The 27,312-nt window shown below is 40.1% G+C and overlaps 1 protein-coding gene across 5 annotated transcripts in view; it reads left to right on the plus strand.

The window, feature by feature from the left end:
- The first annotated feature begins 1,183 nt into the window (after window positions 1-1,183).
- BNIP2 (BCL2 interacting protein 2) overlaps window positions 1,184-27,312 on the plus strand; it is a 32,083-nt gene continuing 5,954 nt past the window's right edge. Inside the window, exons 1-10 of one of the 5 annotated variants that reach the window (XM_077827859.1) lie at window positions 1,224-1,313; window positions 5,105-5,162; window positions 13,950-14,047; window positions 15,505-15,572; window positions 17,806-17,973; window positions 20,264-20,440; window positions 21,299-21,401; window positions 21,636-21,767; window positions 22,997-23,083; window positions 23,217-23,315. In XM_077827859.1, coding sequence (XP_077683985.1) covers window positions 13,998-14,047; window positions 15,505-15,572; window positions 17,806-17,973; window positions 20,264-20,440; window positions 21,299-21,401; window positions 21,636-21,767; window positions 22,997-23,083; window positions 23,217-23,315 — 884 coding nt within the window. In that variant the 5' untranslated portion in view covers window positions 1,224-1,313; window positions 5,105-5,162; window positions 13,950-13,997. Of the gene's footprint in view, window positions 1,314-5,104; window positions 5,163-6,096; window positions 6,119-13,949; window positions 14,048-15,504; window positions 15,573-17,805; window positions 17,974-20,263; window positions 20,441-21,298; window positions 21,402-21,635; window positions 21,768-22,996; window positions 23,084-23,216; window positions 23,316-27,312 lie in introns of those variants that run through there. The other 4 variants (XM_077827860.1, XM_077827858.1, XM_077827856.1 and 1 more) reach the window with 4 other exon arrangements.

The raw sequence follows: 27,312 nt of genomic DNA on the forward strand, positions 1-27,312 counted from the left end.
TGATACATATCAATATGTAGAAACTTTTCCTTTCTATGGAAAAGAGCCCGTCCTCTTTTGAGAATAATTACACACATTTCTAAAGCACACATCAAAATGCTTTGTGGATGCATTTATTTAGATTTGTCTGAATGGAGCATGGACCACTACTTTTTTTTCCAGTGGTGATTTTTGTGTATTTGCTTTTTTGGAGGGGCAAGGCAGGGACACTTCATCCTTTGGAAAATGCTTTTGTGAAGTGGGTCTTGCCCCACGCCTTGAAGGTAGACAGCACTAGCCTCATATGAACCTCCAGCTTCTAGAGGTACAAGACTGACACATTGCTTTTTTTTTCGTTTTGGTAAATGTTTATAATTTTATTATTAAATTGATGTGCAGTATAGGGAATAATTTCTCACTGGCATGATAAGCACTGAGCCTTGTTACTGCTTTTCAGTCACAAAGTCCCCTGGGGCTTGGGTAGAGAATAGAGCACCAAGACCCAGATCCTCCAAGGTATTTAGGTGCTTCATTCTCCCTGATTTCGATGGGAGAGAAGCAGCTTCATCCCTGTGAAGACTGGAGCCAGCCTGACTCCTAGCTACCTGCCCTTGGCACTGATACACGCCCACACCATGGATGGGTGCTGGAACTAGGGGTGCTGCTGCACCCCCTGATTTGAAGTGGTTTCCAGCTTGTACAGGGTTTACAGTTTGGTTCAAGGGCTCTCAGCACCCTCACTTACACGTGGTTCCAGCACCCCTGCCAGCAGGGTACGGGAGCCCCTCCCCTCCATGTGACGCGGGGCCCTGTTTATAGATAGGGCTGGAGACCCCAGCGCCTGAGGCCCAGCTCTGCAATGGGAGTTTGGTGCCTAACTCCCAGTGCAGCCCACTGGGGCGTTCATTGCCTCAACCCCTGTCAAACGGGGCCCTGGGGGGCGCGCCCAGCCTCCCTCCTCCGGCAGCTGCCCGGCTAGGGGGACGCACAGCGCCGCCCGCCCAGGGGCCCCATCCTGTAGCGAGGCGGCCGATGCCCCCGCACATCCACTGGCGGGGCTCGGCGCCTCGCTTCACAGCATCGTCCATCTCGCTCTCCCCGCGGCCCGAGGTGGTTGGGTCGGAACTCGCTGCGCATGCGCCCCATGTGCAACGCCTCGGGCCGTTTCCCCCCGCGGGGCCCTATGACCCGCCGCTCTCCGGCCTCTGCTTCCTCCCATCGCCCCTCCTATCCGGTTCCGGGTCAGGGCGGTGGTGGGGCCGGGAGGCGTTGGGGTCTCTCCGCTGCCCCGGGCGACTCGGAGCCGCCGCCTGGAAGGATTTATTCCCCGTTCGGTACGTCTCGCGCCCGCCGCCGGAGCGGCGGAAGCCCCCAAGGGGCTGGGAGACGCCGCTGTGGCTGGGGAGGGGCTGCCCGGGCGGCGGGGGTGGGGGCCGGGGAGCGGGAGAGGCCAGTTGCTCTTGCTAGCTCTCCGTGGCGGGAGGGGGCGAGGACGGGAGGAGAGAGGTGCCCCCTGGAGGGGTGTGACTGGGGCGGGGGGTGCTGGGGCGGCTGGGCAGTCCCTTGCTCATTGTTGGAGGGCGGCCCCGTTCTTGGGTCATCCCCCGAGCAGGGGCAGGGCGGGGGGGTTGCTCTGTCTCTGGCCGGCCGCTCAGTGGCCTGCGGCGTGTGGCTTAGGATAACGTCGTACTTGGTAAGTGTAACTAGCCTTGGCCACGGTTCAGTTGGGCTGCCCAGGCTCTTTGTTGGGCGCCCTTTCTCTAAGTTTGGAGGTAGGAACTGGCCTTTGATGTGCTTTTACAGTAACGTATACGTTAAACTACTGTATGAAACTGCAGTAATAACGTATCTAACATAAAATCTCAAAAGCAAAGCTGTTATGTGTACTAGATCATTAGTTAGGTTCATAGAATCATAGAATATCACGGTTGGAAGGGACCTCAGGAGGCCATCTAATCCAACCCGCTGCTCAAAGCAGGACCAATCCCCAATTTTTGCCCCGTATCCCTAAATGGCCCCCTCAAGGATTGAACTCACAACTCTGGGTTTAGCAGCCAAACCTCAAACCACTGAGCTATCCCTCCCCCTCCCAGCTGTGTTTTGCTTTCAGAGTAGCAGCTGTGTTAGGCTGTTTCTGCAAAAAGAAAAGGAGGACTTATGGGAGACTAAGAAACTTATTAGAGCATAAGCTTTTGTGGGCTAGAGCTCACGTCATCGGATGCCTAGAATGAAACATGTAGTAAGATATACACGTGCAGGTAAGTTGGAAGTTACCATACAAACTGTGAAAGGCTAATTAGTTAAGATGAGCTATTATCAGCAGGAGAAAAAAACTTTTGTAGTGATAATCAAGATGGCCCATTTAGACAGTTGACAAGAAAGGTGTGAGGTTACTTAAGGAAATAGATTCAATATGTGTAATGACCCAGCCACTCCCAGTCTTTATTCAAACCCAAGTTAATGGTATCTAGTTTGCATATTAATTCAAGCTCAGCGGTTTCTCATCTGTTTTAGAAGCTTTTCTGTTGCAAAATTGCCACCCTTAAATCTTTTACTGAGTGGCCAGAGAGCTTGAAGTGTTCTCCTACCGGTTTTTTAATGTTATGATTCCTGATGTCAGATTTGTGTCCATTTATTCTTTTGCGTAGAGACTGTCCGGTTTGGCCAATATACATGGCAGAAGGGCATTGCTGGTGAATGATGGCATATATCACATTGGTAGATGTGCAGATGAACGAGCCCCTGACAGCATGGCTAATGTGATTAGGTCCTATGATGGTGTCACTTGAATAAATATGTGGACAGAGTTGGCATCGGGCTTTGTTGCAAGGATAGGTTCCTGGGTTAGTGTTTTTGTTGTGTGGTGTGTGGTTGCTGGAGAGTATTTGCTTCAGGTTGGGGGGCTGTCTGCAAGGGAGGACTGGTCTGTCTCCCAAGATCTGTGAGAGTGAGGGATCATTTTTCAGGATAGGTCGTAAATCTTTGATGATGCGCTGGAGCGGTTTTAGCTGGGGGCTGAAGGTGACAGTTAGTGGCATTCTGTTGTTTTCTTTGTTGGGCCTGTCCTGTAGTAGGTGACTTCTGGGTACTCTTCGGGCTCTGTTTGTTCTGTTTTTTCACTTCAACGGGTGGGTATTGTAGTTTTAAGAATGCTTGATAGAGATCTTGTAGGTGTTTGTCTCTGTCTGAGGAATGGGAGCAAATGCGGTTGTATCTTAGAGCTTGGCTGTAGACAATGGATCGTATGGTGTTTCCTGGATGGAAGCTGGAGGCATGTAGGTAAGTATAGCGGTCAGTAGGTTTCCGGTATAGGGTGGTGTTTATGTGACCATCGCTTATTAGCACTGTAGTGTCCAGGAAGTGGATCTCTTGTGTGGACTGGTCCAGGCTGAGGTTGATGATGGGATGGAAATTGTTGAAATCATGGTGGAGTTCCTCAAGGGCTTCTTTTCCATGGGTCCAGATGATGAAGATGTCATCAATGTAGCACAAGCAGAGTAGGGGTGTTAGGGGACGAGAGCTAAGGAAGCGTTGTTCTAAGTCAGCCATAAAAATGTTACCATACTGTGGGGCCATGCGGGTACCCATAGCAGTGCCGCTGACTTAAAGGTATACGTTGTCCCCAAACATGAAATACTTGTGGGTGAGGACAAAGTCACAAAGGTCAGCCACCAGATCTGCTGTGACATTACTGGAGATACTGTTCCTGACGGCTTGTAGTCCATCTTTGTGTGGAATGTTGGTGTAGAGGGCTTCTACATCCATAGTGGCCAGGAGGGTGTTTTCTGGAAGATCACCGATGGATTGTAGTTTCCTCAGAAAGTCAGTGGTGTCTCGAAGATAGCTGGGAGTGCTGGTAGCGTAGGGCCTGAGGAGAGAGTCTGCATAGCCAGACAGTCCTGCTGTCAGGGTGCCAATGCCTGAGATGATGGGGCGACCAGGATTCCCAGGTTTATGGATCTTGGGAAGCAGATAGAATGCCCCTGGTCGGGGTTCTAGGCATGTGTCTGCACAGATCTGTTCCTGTGCTTTTTCAGGGAGTTTCTTGAGCAGATGGTGTAATTTCTTTTGGTAATCCTTAGTGGGATCAGAGGATAATGGCCTGTAGAAGAGTTAGAGAGCTGCCTAGCAGCCTCTTGTTCATATTCCAACTTATTCATGATAACGACAGCACCTCCTTTGTCAGCCTTTTTGATTATGATATCAGAGTTGTTCCTCCCGCTCAGTCTTACTCTGTTCTTGTGAGTAGGTTTGATTGAAACATACAAAAATCATATTTTGAATTGGTGTGGAGTGTGTTCTTTAATATGCGGTCAATTCAACAGGCAGCAGGCAGAACGGAACGATATCACAAAGTTCAGAGCGTGGTCAGTGCTGTACTATCATATGAACAGACAACCCCTTATTTCCAAAATGTAGCTGTTGAGAGTAGGAACAGCTTCTAGTGTTTACCCTACAGAAAAGATGAAACTTGTTAATCTTGAGCTTCCTTTTTTGTCAAAACTGACAAAAAAATAAAAATAAAATCCTGGGTTGATTGCTAGATTAAAATAGATAAATGTTGGCTGTCCCAATTTTTATAGTAACAGGTTCTGAATATTTAGATGGATACACCACACTAACTTACAGGAAATAGTGAGCTAGGTTCAATCTATTGGCCCCTGGAATACTAAATTCACTTAAATTTTTTTTCAAACTTCAGCTGAATGCTTACGTTCTTGCTCTCTACACAGCACAGCAATAGAAGTTGCTCAAAACTCCACTGGCCTTGTATTAATGTAGGTTTCCCAATTTTTTTCAGAAACTAGTCTCATGGACCACCTTCTCTTCCCTCATGATTTAATGGATTACCCCTGCCATTGAATATTAAATAACTGTATCCCAACTAGAACAGTTGCATACATCAAAAAGTAATATGAGGAAAGAAATTAGTGTTAACTTCTAGCGTATTTTAATAGTTGGAAACGAGGAGGAGCCCAGCACCATGTATGAATCAAATCGTGGTGGATCACAGTTGAGGAACTGCTGGCTGAACTCTAAATCTTTCTTTAAATGATGATTGTGTTTAGTTAGGCTATAGATACAGAGTGGCTGCATTATCACATGTATTTAACAACTGAAACAGACACTTAAGATGTTTTTCAGTTATGCCCAAGTTTCTTCAGTGGAAACTACCAGGGTAGGTGAGTACATACAACTTGCAACTCTCTCCTCTGTTTTCCAAGTAGAAGTTCTTTGTACTAATGATTTGATAAACACTAATGATCATTATGTTGATTTAAAGTGATTACTACTAATCTTCTAACAGTATTTTCAGCATAAAATTCATAAACAACTCCATCTCTTCCAGCATATCTGTGCTTAATCTGGTGCCAAGTCTGTTAATTGCACAGCTGTGTTCTTGTTAGCCACCTTAAATGACTGGTTTATTAAGCAATAAGACATTCTAGGTGGTGAGCTTCAAGATGATTATAACGCCTTGGGCTATATTCTGAGGCACAAAGCCAAAGTGCCTTTACCCAACTTAAAGCAATAACTGCTGTACAGTGCATTACCTAGAGTTCAGTATTGCTATTACGAAATGGAATTTAATGCAATTTCCTCATCAGTGAAAGCTATTTTTAGAGTTACAAGATGCTTATGAAGCAAGGCATTTTTATTACTTTCTGAAGGGTGGGAAGGACTTGAAACTTAACAGGTAGTTAGTACTTGATAAAGATTAATGGATATTTCATTTTTTTTTTTTTACCTCATGTCACAAACTTACAAGCAATTCAAACAGGGTTTTGCTCAGGTGCAGTAAAACATATAATGGTGTTTTAATTTGGGTAACTCTCTGCCACTTGGTTGAATTTGGAAATGCTATTTTTCTAGTCACATGTTTCAGAGTAACAGCCGTGTTACTCCTGTTCTTTTTGTGAATACAGACTACTTGTAAAAAGAAAAGGAGTACTTGTGGCACCTTAGAGACTAACCAATTTATTTGAGCATGAGCTTTCGTGAGCTACAGCTCACTTCATCGGATGCATACCGTGGAAACTGCAGCAGACTTTATATACACACAGAGAATATGAAACAATACCTCCTCCCACCCAACTGTCCTGCTGGTGATCACTCTCCTTACAAGTCATTATGCAAGGTAACCTATTTCCTCTTGTTTTGTCCTACCTACACCCCCCCCCCCACGTTCTTGTTAAACCCTGGATTTGTGCTGGTAATGGCCCACCTTGATTATCATACACATTGTAAGGAGAGTGATCACTTTAGATAAGCTATTACCAGCAGGAGAGTGGGGTGGGGGGAGAGAACTTTTTGTAGTGGTAAACACCCATTTTTTCATAGTTTGTACGTATAAGAACATCTTCTGTATTTTCCACAGTATGCGTCCGATGAAGTGAGCTGTAGCTCACGAAAGCTTATGCTCAAATAAGTTGGTTAGTCTCTAAGGTGCCACAAGTACTCCTTTTCTTTCTAGTCACAGTTCTTCTGAAAGTGTTACCAAAGCTGAAAATGATGTTGTTGTCGTTACAAAAAGTTTATAAATTTTAAAGGCAACTTGAACTGACTTAAGATAACTAACTTAATGTTCTCTCTTACATGCTGTGGAAAAATGTAAAGCAGTGTTTTCTAGATAGTATAAGTGATCAAAAGAGATTGGAACTAAAAGTTAACAATTTTTCTAAACCGAAAATAGAACTTTTTATCTGATCATTGGTCCAGGGCCAGTACTTAGAAAAACTTACTACACCTGAAGCCATTACTGTTAATCCACCACACATCCTGTCTTGCTGTGAAGTCACTTTAAAATCACTGCTAGTGTTAGAATGGAATGGATTTACTGATCTGAAAGATTGAACTCCATCCAACATGATGCATAATCCTTTAGCATCAAGTTGTTGACAAGGTAGTGACTAAGATCATTAGGGCTTGCTAGGGCTAGAAATGAATGCTCTATACATGTGGAAAGATAAGACTGTCTAGTTTCTGTTATACAATATTTAGTTCTAGCCATATTGGTTCAGAAGAGGTACTTTAAAGCTACCACTACTTCCAAGTGATCCTATGCTGATCCAGGACTGAATGTATAAAGTCCTCTTCCTTGTACCACACTCTTAATTTTGTACAAACAACTGCTGTTTGCTTGTGAATCTTATGACTTCTGATGGTCTCTAGTTTTAACTATAGAACCAACTGTGGTATAGATTCCAAAGAGAGGAAGGACGCAATCTCTGTACCAAGGTTTTTTGTTTTTTAGTACTTGGATAGGTGTCCAATCTCTAGTTCTATTGATCTGAGCTACTTAACCACAAACCAGGTTAAGCAAGGGCAGTAGGAAGGCAAACTTTACTATATTGGTTTGCTAGTTTATTTGAACCCTGATCTAAAGGACCTGCCTCAAACAATGAGATGGTAATGGATAGGATGTGAAGACTCAATCTATAGCTGATTTACTGATACTCCAAACTATGAAACAAACTGATATATTGTTAACGTGTCAGTGGCCAAGTGTTTTTGTCCATAGATTCTAGAAATGGACCTTCAAATAACAATTGTATATTTAATTTTGAAACATTAATGCTGCTACTGCCTCTATCAAAAGAGTAAGAATTGGATTTTAATGATACTTTCCTGTGCAGAAAATCTGGTTTTGACATCCAAATTTGTGTGCTTTGGGACACCTGGAATATGAAAGTCACTGAAAAGCCAAACTTTGGCTCTTGTAAGGGAGCAGAACTGCACACCAGCCATGTGATGTGAATTTCATCTCTTGGAAGTTGTCTGACCTTCATTACTGTAGCTATCTATATAGCAAACTTAGCTTCTAAGAGATCAAGCTTCAATTAATTATACAGGTAAAGTGATGGACAGGTATTGAAAGAAAACGAAGCTCACTGTTCCAAGAAGAAAAGAAGTACTTGTGGCTGCTTGTGGGGAGGAATGGGTGAGAACCAGAGAAAAATTATTCGTTTTTCCCCCCAGTCTTTCGTTAAAACTTTGAGCGTGAACTGCATTATCAGGGCATACTAAACATAGCTAAGTTTAATTTTAATTTGTTCTTCTGTTACTGAAATAAAAATATAGGTTGAGGTGCTTTGTTAAGGAAGTACGTTAGGAGATAAAATAACATAGTGGGTCCAACACTGTTAGAGCAGCAGGTTAGGGATCATGTACTGAAGATTTTTGTTTAGAAACTGCATAAGCAGAAATTGTAGTAGTGGGCTCTCTTTTTTTCTGCTTTGTAAGCATTTGTGAGCAAAATGTGTCAAATTATTCTGTAGCTAATTCGCGAGTCAGCAATATTCTGACTTCCTTCAAACTGATGCTGCTTATTACTCCTGTTATTAGTTTCATGTTCTTGTAGCTTCTAGATGATAGTGCTTTCATGCATGAAGCTTCACTAGACTGTTTTGTCTATCTTGACTGTTTAATCTGAATGAATGTTTAAAGAGATACTGAAGTTTAGTTGACCCAAAATTTGATTTTCCCTTAAATCAGCATGTATTTTGCAGACAATATCTTATGCAGGGCTTGAAATTCTTCTTGTAAATGACTTACAATTGTGTTACACAGTCCTTAAAAATACCTGCTTCTTAAATATAGCTACATGTTCATCAGTGAATAGAATATTGCTGATAAGAATCCAGTTGCAATCATCTCTCTCCTCCTGCCTAGTTAATAGATCTGGGAAGTTCTTTTATAGAATAACTTCTGAACTTTTGCATCTTGAGCAAATATTCAAATCCTGTTCATGTTACATACTTAAGTAATATCTTTCAAGTTTATCCAAATGTCTCATAAAATGTGTACACACAGGGATTGCTTGCCCATTGAAATGCAGCAACCTCTGAGGTAAAGAACAGTTGTCAGCTGATACACAGCATACTCCACACATGTAGTGAGAGGAAAACTTGCTCATGGTATTTGGGATTTTAAATGTCAATGCAGTGTATACAGTCTCTTAAAGAGCATCATCTGAAAGTGCCACGTTAGGAACTGCATGGACGTGAGTTTCTCATTTCTTAATCTCCCCTATTCTTTTTAATTTCTAATTATCTTTTATTTTCACGTTAAAGCGGGCTCTTTCCAGTTTTCTCTCATTAACCTTGATTGTTCTTATCTTTTTACTCCACACAAAGTATTCTCTGCTGGTTGTTACTCTTACAAAACCTTCCCTTTGTATATAGTCTTCTGTTCTGCAGTCTATATTGAGAAATATTTTGACTGAGTTAGGTTCTCCAGAAGAGAAATACTCCTATGGAAAAGGCCGTGTTCAAAATGTACCTGCCCTTACTGATAGGAATGTCTAGCTCCAATCATGTAACTTTCTTCCAAATGTTTGATATTTACTGTCTATTAGAAACATTGATCACTTAATTAATTAGGAGACACTGATTTGTTAGTGTCCAGTTTCAACATGTAACAGAGACTAAACCTTATAAGGAAAATAATTTGACTCAAGCACCAGGAGCTATGTCATGACTTTTTAGAACTGTAGAGGGAAGTCTGTCATGACCTGGAGAGGGAACCCTCTGGAGTACATGTTTAAGAAACTAGTGTCTCAGATGTAACTGAACTGTGGTGATAAAGTTGTAGCCAACACAGCTGAATTTTCAGGTGAAAGTGCACTGCTTTCTTCAAGGGGGTAGCTATTGAGAGTTTGCTCATTGGCTAAATGAATCATATTAATTATCTTTTGGTCTCGCTCTGCAGTTTTGTCTACTTGACATTGCTGTGCTACATAAAATCAGTAGCTCTTAAAAATAATTGTAGCGAATGTAGAAATTGGTTTTATGTCATGGGGATTGTTTGTGATTCAAACAGTGCAGAAAATTTTTGCATCTACCAGTGGTTGTATGCCATTCAGGAATGGAGAAGACTGTACATTTTGTACATTGATGGTTCTTGTTTCGGTGTAGGAGGGCCATCACTTCTTGTGTGCCTTTTAATAAGAATTAACAAAACAGTTTTCTGGCAATTTAGCCCTTTATATAGTCTGGCTGCTTTAGCTGCATGATCAGATTTAAAGTTTATTCTCCATTGTGGTGGTATGTAACTCAAAGTGCAGTCCAATGGCACCTTCTTAATCAATAAATTTGACTCTTGTGCATTTCATGCTTTCTTCAGTGATAAGTTCTTACTGCAGCAAACTCCTGTCAATCCTGTAAAATCAACATAGCTATGAGATTCTGAGCTGGATTCTGTTTGTGACTCCTTGTTACTGGTGATGTGTGAGCCTGAAAGAACAACACAGCTTCATTTGAATGTCCCAGAGTGAATTTGCTTTAAAAAAAATTAACTATCTATCTGAAAAAATGTTCTAATTTTGAGATAAATGTGGAATTCCAATAAACCTTTAAGGCACTGTTCAAAATCAAACTAGACCATAAGACTTTGCTTAATTTTGTCTGAGACAGAAGAGAATAACTTCATTACCATTTCCAGAATTACTGGGAGATTTCTATTGTTTGATAGTTTGTGGCAATAATGGATTGATGTAATCCAGTTAACTAAAAGCTATTAATATCTTACAATAATACTTGACATTTTTTCAAAACCTAACTGGTGCACAGTTTCCTCATAAGTATTAACCAATTACCAGCAGAACAATTAGGAGACAGCTAGCAAGTGAAACTTATTTGATATAATAATCTTCATAGTTACTAGTACTAATCATTCTCAGTTCATATTCTCATTTTCAGGTGAGACACTTCAGTGCTGTCTGCCATAAAAGTATTTGGCTGGACACTGTGGGTTGACTTGTGACACTTAGCAAAGTGTCTCCCTACAAGGTTCAGCCTGCTAGAGCATCTCTCAGGGGTTTTTAAGCGAACATGTTGTACTTGTTAGTAAATTAACTATGTAATATCCAACATCTGGGTCAGCTCGAAGGAATAGATGCCATATAGATACGTGGCAAAGCAATAGATGATTGAAACTGTTTGCAAGTGGAAACATTATAGAGATGCTGATTTGACCCTTTCACACTTTTAGTTCTTGCAGAACTTTTTTTTAAAGCACCTCTTGTGCAGGTGCTTTACCTTTGTATTGATAGTATTCTATCTCTCTGGCCTAAATTGTGGAATGACTTTTGTCCAAATTGGGCACCTGATTTGGACTGCTCCTGCAAAAATGCCAGGAGCTTATGGAAGCTTCAATGAGCAAATATTAATTTAAAAATATACAGGTGATATTTTCCCACATTGAAGCAATGTTTGCATTCTTGTTGTGGCTTACAAAACAAGATTAGTTAACATGAAAAAGGAGACGTAGTTATAAAGATGCCAGGAAAATATTCTGAATCAGACATGTTAAATTATTCCTAACCCTGGCTGTAGTCTGCAGTTCATCAACATAGTCATATAATGTTTATAAAGTTATAATAAATTGTGTATTAGATATAAAGGTTAAAGGCTCCAGCAGTTAGTGTCATATATATGTAGGTCACCTTTGCCAAAGTCACAGACATCAAAGGTGAGCACAAATCCTAGAAATAAAGATAATCATTTAGTTCCTTTCTCTCTCTCCAGCATGAGAGGAGCTGATAAGCTTAATGTGCTTTAGTATTGATATCTCCTTTTCTTGTTAACTATCAAGAATAAAATCTCTTGTAGGTTTACTTCCTCACAAATAAAAACTAGTAGTTTTCTTCAGGTAAGACTGAATTCTCTATTGTTTTGATTCACTTAGGAACTCTTCCTTTATGAAATCAGAATGACAAGAAATCTTTAGATCAGCTATACAAGAACCTCTTGTCTTTCTTAACTAGCTTTGACATTAAATTATACAAGTCAGCTTACTAACATCTGGGAAGAAGTACACAACATTAAAAATGTTGCCCTGGGTTTTCTAAATATGACTTGTGATTTATTTACAATCAGTTGTAGATTCTAAAGAAACAGTAGCAAAATCATTAAGAGGATCTAATGGGGGTGCATAAAAAGCTTCGAAGTATTACCGAGAGGACTTAAATTAGTACATGAATTCACTGGGCCAGAACCTTTAGTTCAGTTTGATCTATATTATCAGCAAGGTCCAAAACACATTGTATGGCTTTGCAAAATTACCAGGATTCTCAAGTTTTCAATGTAACATTTTCCCTCAATTCTCATTTTGGCAATTATCCCTTAAGCTGTCAGCTCATCACTAAACTCTGAGGTGTATCAGCTTAATATTTGCATTAGTAATTTTTGATGAAATCACATGATTCAAGTTTACATGCTAAGTAAATGCTGTTTTCAGAGATGGAATTGTGGTAAAGATTCTAGAGAAGTCTTAAAGCCATCAGTCGTTACAGATTTTCAGTTGATTGTACCACCTCTAACAGAGATGAAATGAAAGGCACTGCAAAGACTGAAAAAAATCATATCTTCTGTTCTTTGTTTCCCACATTTGAATAAGTAGTTTTAAAATCTTCTATATAATGCTTCCTTCCTTTACACCATTGCTGCTGTTTAGGGGGGCATCATAGGGGAAAAGGTGGTGAAAGTTCATCTTGGAAAGTAAGATGTTGAGATAAAACTGCAATGATGGCAGTAAGGCAGGGGGGAGAGGAAGGAACAAAGAAAGCAATATTAAAACTGTCAGTGGGCTGTGCTGAGCTAATTCCAAGAAATCATCAGCATTACAGAAGATTATGTATTCAATATCAGTTTTCATTTTGCTGAATTAAACCAATAGAATTTCCAAAAAAGGGGGGGGGGGGGCAAGGGGACTGACATAAAATTAAGCAAGTTGTGCTTCCAGATTTCCCATGTGGTGCTAGTGTCAGGAATCTTCCCCAGGAGCATTTCATGTGACTAATTGCAAGTAGTCCATTCTTTCATATTCCTTTTAATTCCTTCATTCTGCAGTTCTGTAGACTAAACTCTGCTCTCCCATCTGTGAGGCAGGTCCATGTAGGGATGACAAGGTGTGATTTGAAAGCTGGATTGTGGCTGTGAGAGCAGAATTTTACTATTATTGAAGACTAGGATAACTTCCAAAATCCAGCAGATAGGATCTTATTTAGAACACCAGAAACTGACACACAGCCCAACAGTGATTCAGAAGACTAATTTCTTGCTTTATTTTACAACTAGATACTAAAATGGACAGGCCAAAAAAAATACTTAAGTATGTTCTTCAGATATACTGTTCACCTTTCAGGAATGGAAAATACTATCATGGCAGGGACACTGAAGAGAACTGGTTTTATCTATCAAAATCATAATTGTCCCATGATCAAATGTCCCCCTCTTCATACCATTCTTCTGTGGCTTTCCTTCTTCATTAAGCAAATCAAGCTTGATGCTCTCATCCTTTCTTTAGTTCTCTGCATAATGTTGCCGCAGTTTGTGTATCTGCTGATGTCTCTTTTCCCATTGTTCCCCTTACACTCTTGCTATTCATGCCGTTCTCATTGTTTCCTTTATTTCTTATAATGTTGCCCACAATGTTAGGAACAGCGTGCTAGGATCTCTGTTTTCAGTCAACTGATTTCTGAAAACTGAAGGCCCACAAACACTAACCCATGACAACATCTCAACATCCCAATTTAAAAAAAAAAAAAAAAATTAAGTAATCTCCATTTGATCTTTGTAGGTACTTATACTATTCCATTCCTCTCTGAGTATCTCCCAAAACATCAGATCCTCACAACATCCCTGTGAGATAGACAAGTCTATCTCTATTTTAAAAATGGGACACTGAGGCAGAGTAGGTTCTTACCCAACATCACGCAGGAAATTTGTGGCAAAACTGAATGCAGAACTCGTGAACTGTAGTCCAGTGTTTTAACCATAAGGCTGTTCTCTCTCCTAGTGCCTTTCTGTCTGATCTTTTACTATCTTACTCTTCTAGGATAGACTGTTCTTCATTTGTCATTTGAGTGTCTAGTGCACTGTCACTACTTAAATGCTGTTTCTGGAGTGGATGGGTGGGAATGGAGAGAACATGGCAGTGTTAAACATTTTAAAATGTCTTGTCTACAGCTCTTGGCTCACCAGGAGTCCGTATTAGCTACTGAGGCAAGGCTGAGGATGGAAGGTGTTGAATTTAAGGAAGAGTGGCAAGATGAAGACTTTCCAAGGTGAGAGATTTTCTTTTTATTTGTAAAACTTTTCCAATAATCTGTTAAACTGAAATTGTGCCCCTTTAGAACAAAGGCTATCAACTGCAGTATAGTTAGCACTTCAACCTGAGCCAGCCAGGCATTCATCCTGCCTCTACAGCATATTTATGTTTGTATGCTCCTTGGGCAGTATGGGCCACTTGCCCCTATGCCTGATGTTAATATGATCTCATGTGAACCAATCACTAGAAACATGTTCTTTTAAAACTAATTCTACTAATATAGTACGGCTTAAAGGGTCTCAGAACTTAATGGATGAACTTGCCTTTTAATGAATAGGGAAGGGCTCTTATTGTTAGCAACATGTAAGCAAGGAGGAATATTAGTCTGTGAACTTCCTACATTCATGCAATGAGAACTATACCTTAAAGCTTTAAGGTAACTTTGCATAATTCTGAAGTGCTACATATTCTTATGAATGCTTTCAAAGACTAAAAAGTATCATGTGCTCAAATGCCCTGGGTGGAAATTAAGTTGAAAATCAATTCTGGGCTGTCTACGCTTCCAAGCTTTTTGAAAATTCATTAAAACACTTCCAAAACACCCCAGAAAATTACATAAACTGTGCAAGTAGGGAAAAAGACTTAAATATAAATCAGGTCAAATTTTGGAGCTTGATCTTTGATATGGTGGTAGAACTTCAAATTGGAGCTTTCAGGTGCGCTTTAGAATAGGACAGTAAATTTTCCTGAAACGTACACTGTGGATAGTTTAAGCTGTTAAGAACGAAACATTTATATACTGTTTTTTATAAATTGTCATCTAAAACTTTACCCAGCCTTGCTCTTTTTCTTTTTATTGCTTCATAACGAGCTTGGCCCAAGACTTGAAGAAACCTTGTTTCATTTTAGCTTCCAATTTTGTGTGGCATGTTGTTTTTTTTAATAGTTGTAATTAAACTATTCAGTTAAAATATTCTTTTATATATATATATCTTTACGCCTTTTTGCTTCATCTTAGTGTATAGGTATCTTGTTAAGATTGCCTGGATGGAAACTAGGACATAGGGTTTCTAAAGCACCATCTAACTAAATTATTTGCCTCTAAGGCACCTTTTGTGCTTCATAATAAAATACAAGTTAAGTACTTTTCTGGTCTTGCTTAACTTTTAAAACATCACATTTTTAATAAGAACATAGAACAATCCAGTGCTTGCAATAATAACTGGCAGTAACTACTGGTTTGGGTTTTTATTACATCAGCAGATAAGGCTCACTTGAAAACTGCAAATCACTGTTCAGCCATGGTAATGCTCTGCTTGGCTGATGTTTGTGGTCTAAACCAAGCTATGTTTAATCTGATTCCAAACCCACAATGTCACTTTATATGTGTTGGTCTAAAGATTAATATCGGATTTTTCACTAAATAATTTGCAAGTGTTTCCTGCAACAAGTGTCTTTCTTTTTCTGGACCAGGCCCCTACCAGAGGATGATAATGTTGAAGCAGATATACTAGCTGCAGCTGGTCGACAAGGCCCACATGGTAAGAACCTCTTAACATAGTAGAAAGTTTTGGGTAAGCAGTGTTCAAATCAGTATATTTGTGTTTGAATACCATCAAAGTTTGTAGTAGAGACAAAATGGGTTTACTATAATACAGATTGGGCCGAGAAGGTGTTGTCTTCACTTCCACTGTAAACTCAGAGCTCAATTAAAATCACACATTGGTTTATGTAGTTTATTTCTTAACATATTCCTGCTTTTAACTTGGGGTTTCCTGGACTATGACAGTCTGCTTTAGTTTTGGCATTTCCAGTGCTGGATCAGTTGCTTTATTTCATTCCCTGCTTTCAACTGATGTGTTATTTATGCAGGGTATCTGCCTTGACCTTTTAAAGCATGTTAAGCATACACCTGCCTAATATCTAACCTTCCATCTTACTGTAGTTTGTCAGCCATTACTCATTATATCATGGAGTACTTTTGGCACCTTAGAGACGGACAAATTTATTTGGGCATAAGCTTTCATGGGCTAAAACCCACTTCATCGGATGCACAAGTACTCCTCGTTGTTTTTGCTGATACAGACTAACAAGGCTACCACTCTGAAATCTGTCATTATATCATCTTCATATGAAGACTTTTCAAAGGCAATAACTTATATAACTCTTAACTATAGTAACAATTGTATTTAATCTGTAATAGAAGAAAATAGCAGGAGCTAGTTAACACAGTAGGTTACAAAAAGAAAAGGAGTCCTTGTGGCACCTTAGAGACTAACCAATTTATTTGAGCATGAGCTTTCGTGAGCTACAGCTCACTTCATCAGATGCATACCGTGGAAACTGCAGCAGACTTTATATATACACAGAGAATATGAAACAATACCTCCTCCCACCCCACTGTCCTGCTGGTAATAGCTTATCTAAAGTGAGCAACAGGTTAGGCCATTTCCAGCACAAATCCAGGTTTTCTCACCCTCCACCCCCCCACACAAATTCACTCTCCTGCTGGTGATAGCCCATCCAAAGTGACAACTCTTTACACAATGTGCATGATAATGAAGTTAGGCCATTTCCTGCACAAATCCAGGTTCTCTCACTCCCTCACCCCCCTCCAAAAACCCACCCCCATGCACACACAGACTCACTCTCCTGCTGGTAATAGCTCATCCAAACTGACCACTCTCCAAGTTTAAAACCAAGTTAAACCAGAACATCTGGGGGAGGGGGGGAGGAAAAAACAAGAGGAAATAGGCTACCTTGCATAATGACTTAGCCACTCCCAGTCTCTATTTAAGCCTAAATTAATAGTATCCAATTTGCAAATGAATTCCAATTCAGCAGTTTCTCGCTGGAGTCTGGATTTGAAGTTTCTTTGTTTTAAGATAGCGACCTTCATGTCTGTGATTGCGTGACCAGAGAGATTGAAGTGTTCTCCGACTGGTTTATGAATGTTATAATTCTTGATATCTGATTTGTGTCCATTTATTCTTTTACGTAGAGACTGTAAACTAGTCTTTTACACGTACCCAACTTCAGTACTATTGTATACTTATGTCGTGTATTGTGTAAACACAGTCTACCATATACATTCTGATAAGTATCCTGGACTCCCTCGCCAGTTAAGTATGTTGAGTACTGTATATTTTTCTGTCTGTGGTTGTGTTTAAAAAAAAAAAATTCGGTATTGTGATGTTTGAGAAGTACTGTGATTATATAATCAGATAGATTAGGTGAGGTAATATCTTTTATTGGAGCAACTCCTGTTGGTAGAAGGTACAAGTTTTTGAGCTACACAGAGCTCTTCAGGTCTGCTTCCTTCCCGAGACCTAAAGAAGAGCTCTGTGTAGCTCAAAAGCTTGTACCTTCAATCAACAGGAGTTGCTCCAATAAAAGATATTACCTCACCTACGTTGTCTCTCTCATATCCTGGGACCAACACAGCTTCAGCAGCACTGCATATAATGAAAGACTATCATGTGTGTACACCAGTGGGCACAGTTAAGGGACCATCTATGACCTTAACTTGAAAATTCTGGACTCTCAAGCGCTGATTCTTGCAACCTTAAAATTCTATTGATGTATTTTGTGGGAGGCGTTTGGAATATTGTTGTTTGTGAGGTGATGAGCATTAATGAGACTTTTTTTGTTCTAAGCACTGGACTGTGTGTTTTTTGTTTTTTTTTTTTTTCTGATTTGTTATAAACATGTCTACATACATTGTATTCTACAAATTAAGTAACCTGCCTTTTCTTTTACTCCCAAACCCGTTAGAAGTGAATGGAAACAAAGTTAGGAAGAAACTAATGGCTCCAGATATTAGTTTAACACTGGATCACAGCGAGGAATCGGTATTGTCTGATGACTTAGATGAGAGTGGGGAGGTCGATTTGGATGATTTAGATACTCCATCTGAGAACAGTAATGAGTTCGAATGGGAAGGTAAGGGTTCATTGCTTCTGTTTGGTATTTAAGTAGATGTTTTCTGATGGTTATGCTCAGGTACACAGTATTCCATGTGGGTAAGAGCTAGAAGATTCAAAGAATCAGATGTACAGGATGAGAGCTAGCAGGTTCCAAGAATCAGAAGTTTAGAGATGGAAAGCAAACTATTAAGATTCATTAGACACCTTGAGGAAAACTCAATCATGAAAAATAGACAGCATGGATTTATAAAGACTATTGGCCAGAACAGAAAACAAAGGACAAAGTTTATTTAGCGTGATTGTATGAAATTAAAACTAATACTTTTTTAGGCTGAATGTCAGAAGAAGCTATGTGAAAGTCCTATTAAGTTACAGAATTGTCACTGGAGACTTTGTATTTCCAAAACTGGACTGAACAGAACACTAGAAAGTGAACTGTAGGGCACACTTCTGAATTGGCTAGGAGATGGACCATGTAATTTTAATAGGTATTATTTTTCAAAGGATAGAAATTAGTTTTATGGGATGGTAATTGCTACTACACTTTCTTTCTTTGAGTCTTCAGTTGGCCATAGTTTTTAAAAAATAAAAATAAAAATCAATCACTAGTTCATATAAAACAAAAAAGGAGCAGTTACTTTTCCCTTTTTGCAAGAGTATAAAAAATTGCTGAAAAGATGTAAACTACCATTTAAAAATATTTGGGAAACATATCAAAATTGATTAACGTAACACATGATCACTTGGTTCACTAATAAGCAAGACAAATGGTCAATAGCTTTTACAGAACTTAATTAACAGTTTGCTTTTCAGTTTCAGAATAGTGGTCGTGGAACGGGTATGCATAGAGCCTTTGCATTTAAAATCTTTAAGATAACAATAGAAAATTCATTTCCTGTTTGACTTCTAAAGCTCTATTTAACTGGATATGGTTACTCTAAAATTGGGAAGTAAGTCCCTGATCCCACAGTCTGATTCCTAGAGGTGAACCTTATGCCTGTACCAAATCTCCATTAATTCAATGGGGCTCTGCACAGGTGCAGAAATCCACATGTAAGAATCAGACTGCAGGATTGGGACCTAAATTTAAGTGCATTTTATGTTATCAAAATATGGTTACATTAAAGGGCACCTTTCAAGAATCCTTCTGTCTGGCATTGGGACTCTTAAGAATTTATACAGAAGTTGACAATTACCTATATTTCAGTATTCTGATAATTTCTCTTCTTGCTTTAAGAATGTATCTATTAAAATGTCAAGTGAAATTTTAAATCCATAATTCTTTAACATTGCTAAAAGCTTGTTCCTATTAGATACTTCTATTGTACTGTAAGATATTAATTCATTCTTGCATAAATAGGAATGCTACTGCATTTAATATAGCAGGACAGAGGAGAAAAAATCCTTTGAAGGGAAGGAAAGAGTAATGTGAACTAGGAAACCATTTTAAAAAAAGCTTAATTTTTTTTAAGCATCTTAGATTAAGTTAAATGCATTGGAAGTGAGAGTAGGGAATATATGGGTACACGTGTGTGGTGGGCTGGCCATATTTTACTGCCTTAGGGAATATGGTTTGGTGTTTATGGATAACTTTATAACATGATTCAGGAAATATTCCAGTTCATTTGTTACAAAAAGTTGCTGAAAAGGGTTTCTGTCTTTTCTTCCTTTAATGCTGCTGTCTTCATTTACCTGGAAGGATAGTTTCCATTAACAGCTTTGTCTTGGAAACAGACAACTAACATGCAGTAGGTTTTTCTCACTTTTGGTAAGGTCTGTGCAACTAAAATTCAAAGAATCATGATTTTATTAGAAAAATCTTTTCTGAAGATTCTCTTTTTAGCATAAATTTCAATTATTTTGAACATATGTATTAGCTTTAATTTCTACGAGATTTATTTGCATGTCTGCTTACCAGCTATTATTAATGTATTAAATTATGCTTTATCATGTAAATCTCTGATCAAACAAAACATGATAATTGAAGTTAACCACTTCGTATCTAATTTGGCAGCATTTATGGTAATGAATGTTTAAAAGCATATGTACTTTCCCTAAAAGGCCTTCTACATATAAAATACAGCCAAGAGGACCAGTTTCTTCATGTAAATGCTAAGCCCAATATTTATTGGCAGATACTGTGTTAGATGTCCATCTTCTAGTGATGGAACTAAGTCAGGTATTTCTGGCTGGTGGTATAGAAAGTTATAATAATTCAAACAGAGTGAAGTGGTTAACTTGCAATCTGATTGGTACTGTCACGTTAAAGATCATCATGCATAATAGGTGTATTTTAATGTTGACAGATGATCTTCCAAAACCAAAAACTACTGAAGTAATTAGAAAAGGATCGCTTCCTGAATACACTGCTGCAGAGGAGAAAGATGATGGGCGACGCTGGCGTATGTTCAGGATTGGAGAACAGGATCACAGGGTGGACATGAAGGCAATTGAACCCTATAAAAAGGTTATCAGCCACGGAGGTAAGGATTAATTACATGGGCTGAGGGGTAGCCCCTATAAATTACGACCGCCAACAGAGTAGGGTTCGGGGGGAGGGACAGAAGTAAGTCGTGGTAAGGCATAGGTATTGAGGAATCTCTAGATTTTCCACGTCCTGAGCTGCAGTAGCAAGGCATATGGGTATATTAGGGATATTGGCTTAAAAGAAAGCTACCCTAGTCTTGATGAAGATAGTATTGTATCTTTTTAACTAGTGAAAACCGAAATGGGACAAAAAACGAGAGGTGACTGTTAAAATAAATTAAAAGAACATCAGAACGTGTGGAGTATGTTTAACTCTTCCAAACTGAACACTTGCTGTAGTGACAGACTAGTTACCAGGATTTAAATATGTGGATTGCCAATTTAACCAGTTTTTAAAAAAGTAAATATAGGTTTGGGTGCTATTGCAGCCTTTGTAGACCCCGCAACAGCTTTTATGGTTTTACAGTCACTGTCCAGTTTAATGTCTGTCTTCCCCTGCTGTGTATGTAAAAATCCATTCAGAAGGGAAATTGACTACATGGAAAATGCTATAAAATACATAAACTAAACATACTATAGAAATTAGAGAGCATCTTTCATTTATAGTAAACTGTAGCTATCTGAGTAACAGTAAGTGTGGGGGGGGAAATCAAACTTTTAAAAAATTGATGCAGTCTTTTTAGCCTTTTTGTGCCTTCATTATTTCATCTGTAAAGCACTTTGAAATAGATTAAAAAGCACAAAAGTGTAATGTTTGTTACTGTAGAATTTGATCAGTGTAGTCAGACTTCTCCATTACTTTTTACTTTTGTTTTTTACTTTATTGCTATTAATAATTTTTTTCCCCCTTCTAGGTTATTATGGTGATGGGTTAAATGCGATCGTTGTGTTTGCTGTTTGCTTTATGCCTGAAAGCAATCAGCCTAACTACAGATATCTAATGGATAATCTATTTAAGTAAGTAGTCTTTTTGCCATTAAGAATTGTCAGTAAATGATCTCATAGTAGAGTTCCATCAATGCAAAAAGGGCTACCGGCCTCTTCTGCTTTTTACATGAAATTTTATATTTGGGAAATTGTGAATTTTTTCTGTAGCCTTTGAGCCTTTATCAAAATATAAATTCTTTCGTTTGCACATTAACTGTCACTCCGTTTGTCATTTGAAAGCTTTCTCCTTACTTGTTGTTACAGATATGTTATTGGCACTTTGGAACTGTTAGTAGCAGAGAACTATATGATAGTTTACTTAAATGGTGCTACAACACGGAGAAAAATGCCAAGTTTAGGCTGGCTCAGGAAATGTTACCAGCAAATTGATAGAAGGTAAGATAAATTCTATTACAATAATATCTAGAAATCTCTTTATATCACTTTTCTTTCATTATCTGTAATTTGTGAAAACTGTTAATTAGCATATTGTGAATTTAAGTTTGCTAGGCTTTGGAGAATGCTGAACCCTGCAACAATTGTCCTATTTCACACTTGTATGATTTAGGCACTGAAGCCCCAGGGCAGAAATACTGCTGGAGAATTTCATTTAATTTCAAATGAAAATGCTTGTCAACATGATCTTTCCCTCAATCGTACAATTGTATTGTGAAATACTACTGAATAAAGGTTTCACCATGTACTGTATGGTCTTATTTAAAGTGAGATTCCTGAATAATCTTGCGGGAAAGTTGTTACACAGTTGAACAGGTCACTGTCAACTGTAAAAGGAAAGACTAGTTAGAATAAAAAGGTACTTGTAACCTCTTGCACAGCTGTAATAAGAGGCAACAAAAAATGCTTCTTTCCAGCTGAACTCTTCCCATGAGTGTTTACAGAAAAAATCTAAGCAGACCCCATTTGCTGAGCTTGCAGTTAGATTACATATATTCTGTGGGAGTTGCACAAATGGGGAGGAGGGAGTTTTATACACTAAATCTGGATTTGAAAGTCTACTTAACTTTAACTTATCTGACAAGTGGATATGCAGCTCTGCTACGTTAGATGGGGTGTCAGATGCCAAAATACTGAGGAAGCTACTGTTAGCAGTCCATTTCCCCCGCAAAACATATTGGTGTTGGTCTCGCATATAATCATTAAAGCAGCTCTTTTCCACTTTCTTTTCCTTATTGCCCTTTATCTCATTCATTATACAGATACCCATTTCCCAAGTGAACCTCGCTCTCTTCTCTCGTGTGTGGAAACATGAGTTAGCTATATTGGTCCTTGACACATGCCACTAACATTTGGTCAAAAAACTCTTCATTGGCTAACTTTTTCTTAGTTCTTTCTCATCACAATCTGATACTCCAACTGTCTATTCATGACAAATTTCAACATAACCTGGTTTTGCTAGTTTTTATTCAACTTCTATTCAACTTTGGTAGACAAGAATATGACAGTGGAGTCTCTGTTCACTAGGAGTTTACTCATTAGATTACATATGACACAGAAGTGGCAATTATGCAATAACTGGACACTTGTACTTTTTTATATTAAAAATGCATTGCTTTTTTGACTCATTTTGTTCCTTAACACTGGTGTTCAATACTTGAATTCTTTAGGTTAAGGAAAAACCTGAAATCGTTAATAATAGTTCATCCTTCTTGGTTTATCAGAACACTTCTGGCCATCACAAAACCTTTTATTAGGTAATATTCTGGAAATTACTTCATTTAAAGAAAGTACAAATGTATTCGTACTTAAATTTCAGAAAGTAATTCTTAATATTTAAAGATGTACTCAACATTTTAGTAATTGTTCTTTACATTTGTTCTTCCACAGCTCAAAATTCAGCCAAAAAATTAGATATGTCTTTACCCTGGCAGAGCTAGCTGAACTCATCCCCATGGAATACGTTGGCATACCAGAATGCATAAAACAGTACGTTTTATTATTCAAACATGCAAAGGTGTGCTTGGTGTAGAGCACAAATGTGAAAACTTATATGTGGATTTTCAACATGTCTATAAATCAGCAGTAATCTAGAAGAGTGGTACCCTTGCTGTCGAGGCAAAGTCTCTCTCTCTCTCTCTCTCTGTCTGTCTGTCTGTTGTGATGGTGTTAAATTTCTATTTTGCATGCAGCAACATAATGGTACCCAGAGCATGGCAATGAAATAATACTTAGCTCTATGGTTTATATAATTCCAACATTATACTGAGTAAGAACTAGTCTTGTGGAATCATAAGATCATAATGCACAAAAGACCTCTATGAAACTCTTTTCCTTCGGTATTTGACTTGCTAGTGAGAAATGCTGGTCTTGCAAGTGCTTATATTATAAGCCCCTTTTATGTCGTACTGAGCCAAAGCATTTGAGGTGTTGTACAGCAGAATACAAGCAAAACAGGCTAAGCCAGGGGTCTCAAACAAGTGGACCGCGGGATTCTTTCGTGTGGCCTGCCAAGCTCCTGGCGCAGCCCCCACTCCTCTGCCTACCTCCAGGCCAGGGGTGGGCAAACTACAGCCCGCGGGCCAGATCTGACTTGCGGGATTGGCCCCGTGGCGCTGTGAGCCCCGTGCCGCTCCCTGAAGTGGCTGGCACTGCGGCCCTGGGGCGGGGCAGGCAGAGGGCTCTGTGCATTGCCCTTGCTTCCAGGCACCGCCCCCCGCAGCTCCCATTGTCCGGGAATGGGGAACTGGCCAATGGGAGCTTCGGGGGAGGTACCTGGGGGAGTGGCAAGTGCAGTGTGTGGAACCCTGTCCTCCTCCCCCCTCCCCCCACCCCGGGGGGCCGCAGGGATGTGGTTCTGGCCGCTTCCCAGAGCGGCGCGGGGCCAGGGCAGGCAGGGAGGGAGCGGTGCCTAGGTAAGCAGTGCTGGGCTGGAGCCCGCACCCCAACCCTGTGTTCTGAGCCCCCTGCTGCACCCCAATTCCCTGCCCTGAGCCCCCGCTGCACCCCTCCTGCACCCCCTGGGGGCAGGGAGGGGGCGGAGTTGGGGTAGGGACTTCGGGGAGGGGCTTGAAAGGGGGGTGGGAAGAGGCGGGGCATGGGCAGGGCCTCATGCAAGGGGTGGAGTGGGGGCAGGGCTGGGGCAGCGAGGTGGGGGTGTTAGTGATTCGGCCCTTGGGCCAATGCACTAGTCCTCACGTGGCCCTTGTGGTCATTTGAGTTTGAGACCCCGGGGCTAAGCAATCAAGTATATAAAAAACAAATAAGGAATCCATTTGACAATGAGATAGGAGATGGAAAAGACTATAAACATAAGCCTAACAATAGTGATTCTAAAAATCCTTGGAGGGAGGGGAAGCTTTTAAGGCCTTTTTTGAAGTGTTTCAGAGTAACAGCCGTGTTAGTCTGTATTCGCAAAAAGAAAAGGAGTACTTGTGGCACCTTAGAGACTAACCAATTTATTTGAGCATGAGCTTTCGTGAGCTACAGCTCACTTCATCAGATACATACCGTGGAAACTGCAGCAGACTTTATATATACACAGAGAATATGAAACAATACCTCCTCCCACCCCACTGTCCTGCTGGTAATAGCTTATCTAAAGTAATCGTCAGGTTAGGCCATTTCCAGCACAAATCCAGGTTTTCTCACCCTCCACCCCCCCACACAAATTCACTCTCCTGCTGGTGATAGCCCATCCAAAGTGACAACTCTTTACACAATGTGCATGATAATGAAGTTAGGCCATTTCCTGCACAAATCCAGGTTCTCTCACTCCCTCACCCCCCTCCAAAAACCCACCCCCATACACACACAGACTCACTCTCCTGCTGGTAATAGCTCGTCCAAACTGACCACTCTCCAAGTTTAAATCCAAGTTAAACCAGAACATCTGGGGGCGGGGGGGGAAGGAAAAAACAAGAGGAAATAGGCTACCTTGCATAATGACATAAGTGTTCTCCGACTTCAATCTCTCTGGTCACGCAATCACAGACATGAAGGTCGCTATCTTAAAACAAAAAAACTTCAAATCCAGACTCCAGCGAGAAACTGCTGAATTGGAATTCATTTGCAAATTGGATACTATTAATTTAGGCTTAAATAGAGACTGGGAGTGGCTAAGTCATTATGCAAGGTAGCCTATTTCCTCTTGTTTTTTCCTCCCCCCCCCCCGCCCCCAGATGTTCTGGTTTAACTTGGATTTAAACTTGGAGAGTGGTCAGTTTGGACGAGCTATTACCAGCAGGAGAGTGAGTCTGTGTGTGTATGGGGGTGGGTTTTTGGAGGGGGGTGAGGGAGTGAGAGAACCTGGATTTGTGCAGGAAATGGCCTAACTTCATTATCATGCACATTGTGTAAAGAGTTGTCACTTTGGATGGGCTATCACCAGCAGGAGAGTGAATTTGTGTGGGGGGGTGGAGGGTGAGAAAACCTGGATTTGTGCTGGAAATGGCCTAACCTGACGATTACTTTAGATAAGCTATTACCAGCAGGACAGTGGGGTGGGAGGAGGTATTGTTTCATATTCTCTGTGTATATATAAAGTCTGCTGCAGTTTCCACGGTATGTATCTGATGAAGTGAGCTGTAGCTCACGAAAGCTCATGCTCAAATAAATTGGTTAGTCTCTAAGGTGCCACAAGTACTCCTTTTCTTTTTTGAAGTGGGTATCAATGAAATAAGAGCTGTCAAAGGGGTGCATTCCAAACTAATTGGCCCACAACAGAAAAAACACATCTGCCTTCCAGCTTCAGGTATGAGGGTGGAATTTTTTTAGCACCAGGCTCTGTGTGGTTACTCAATAGTACAGTGCTCACAAAGTAGAGCTGATGCATCCAGAGCAACAGTTAAGGATCCTAAGAACCTATAGTGACAATCTGAAGCTGAACTTTTACTTCATAGACAATTGGCCTAAAGATCTAGGGTAGTAAGGGTGCGCCTTTTCTTTTAGCTCAAAATGTAATGGCAATGTTGCTCATTACTTTGAACTGAAAGCCACATAAGGAAGGCATTAGAATAATCACACCTCATGGTCACAAGGCATGTGTTTGCTGTTGAAAGGCTGACACAGGGGCGATGTCTACACTACAGCCAGATGCACGCTCTGGCGATCAATGCACTGGGGGTTGATTTTTAGCAGGTCTAGTGAAGACCCACCAGATCAATCGCAGATCTCTCTGGTCGACCCCGGTACTCCACCCTGAACAAGAAGAGTAAGGTCTCCTGTCGACCCAGTGCGGTGTAGAAGCCACAGTAAGTTGACCTAAGCTACGTCGACTCATGTAGCTGGAGTAGCGTAACTTAGGTCGACTTACTGCGGTAGCGTAGACATAGCCAGGAATAAATGTCTAGCTGGTACAAATTGCAAAACTAAACATTTTGTAACACGTGCAGAATGTGGCTTTCTGTGGAAAAGGCAGAAACGAAATTAACATAAACTTGTAAATCTGACACTCTGCCTGGAACAAATTCTCTTCAAAAGCACAGGATTTGAAGGAGGACGCTTCTGTAAGTAGAGATTGTTTACGAAATGAAAAGACTTATGTCCGCCTAAGGTTTACAAGACAGCCTTGATGCAACCAGCTGCAATAATGATCAAGCACTGATCTTCTGCAGAGACCAAGCTTGCTGGTCCACAGGGCAAGGTATATACTAGAACATTTTGCGATACTTCTATTTTGGAGACTATGACCCTTTGAGCTGTACTTCAAAATTAGGTCATAAGGTCTCTGGATTTTGAGGTAGATATTGCAATCAGAATGGACTAAATAGTGTACATTACTACTGTTACCACACAGCGACATATAAATATATAAATCTCTGCTAGTTTGTCATTTTATTTCAAGCTGGTATATATTCATGATTTTATGCTCTAAATAACTATGCTAGTTTCAAGACTTGATATTCTGTTTCCATGAGGAATATTTAACACTTGTTGTTTTGAGTTTGGTTGGCCTTCATATCTTGTACTTACTGAAATCAAACTT

This window comes from Eretmochelys imbricata, chromosome 10 (genome assembly GCF_965152235.1).
Source record: "Eretmochelys imbricata isolate rEreImb1 chromosome 10, rEreImb1.hap1, whole genome shotgun sequence".
In the NCBI taxonomy this organism is placed as follows: Eukaryota; Metazoa; Chordata; order Testudines; family Cheloniidae; genus Eretmochelys; species Eretmochelys imbricata.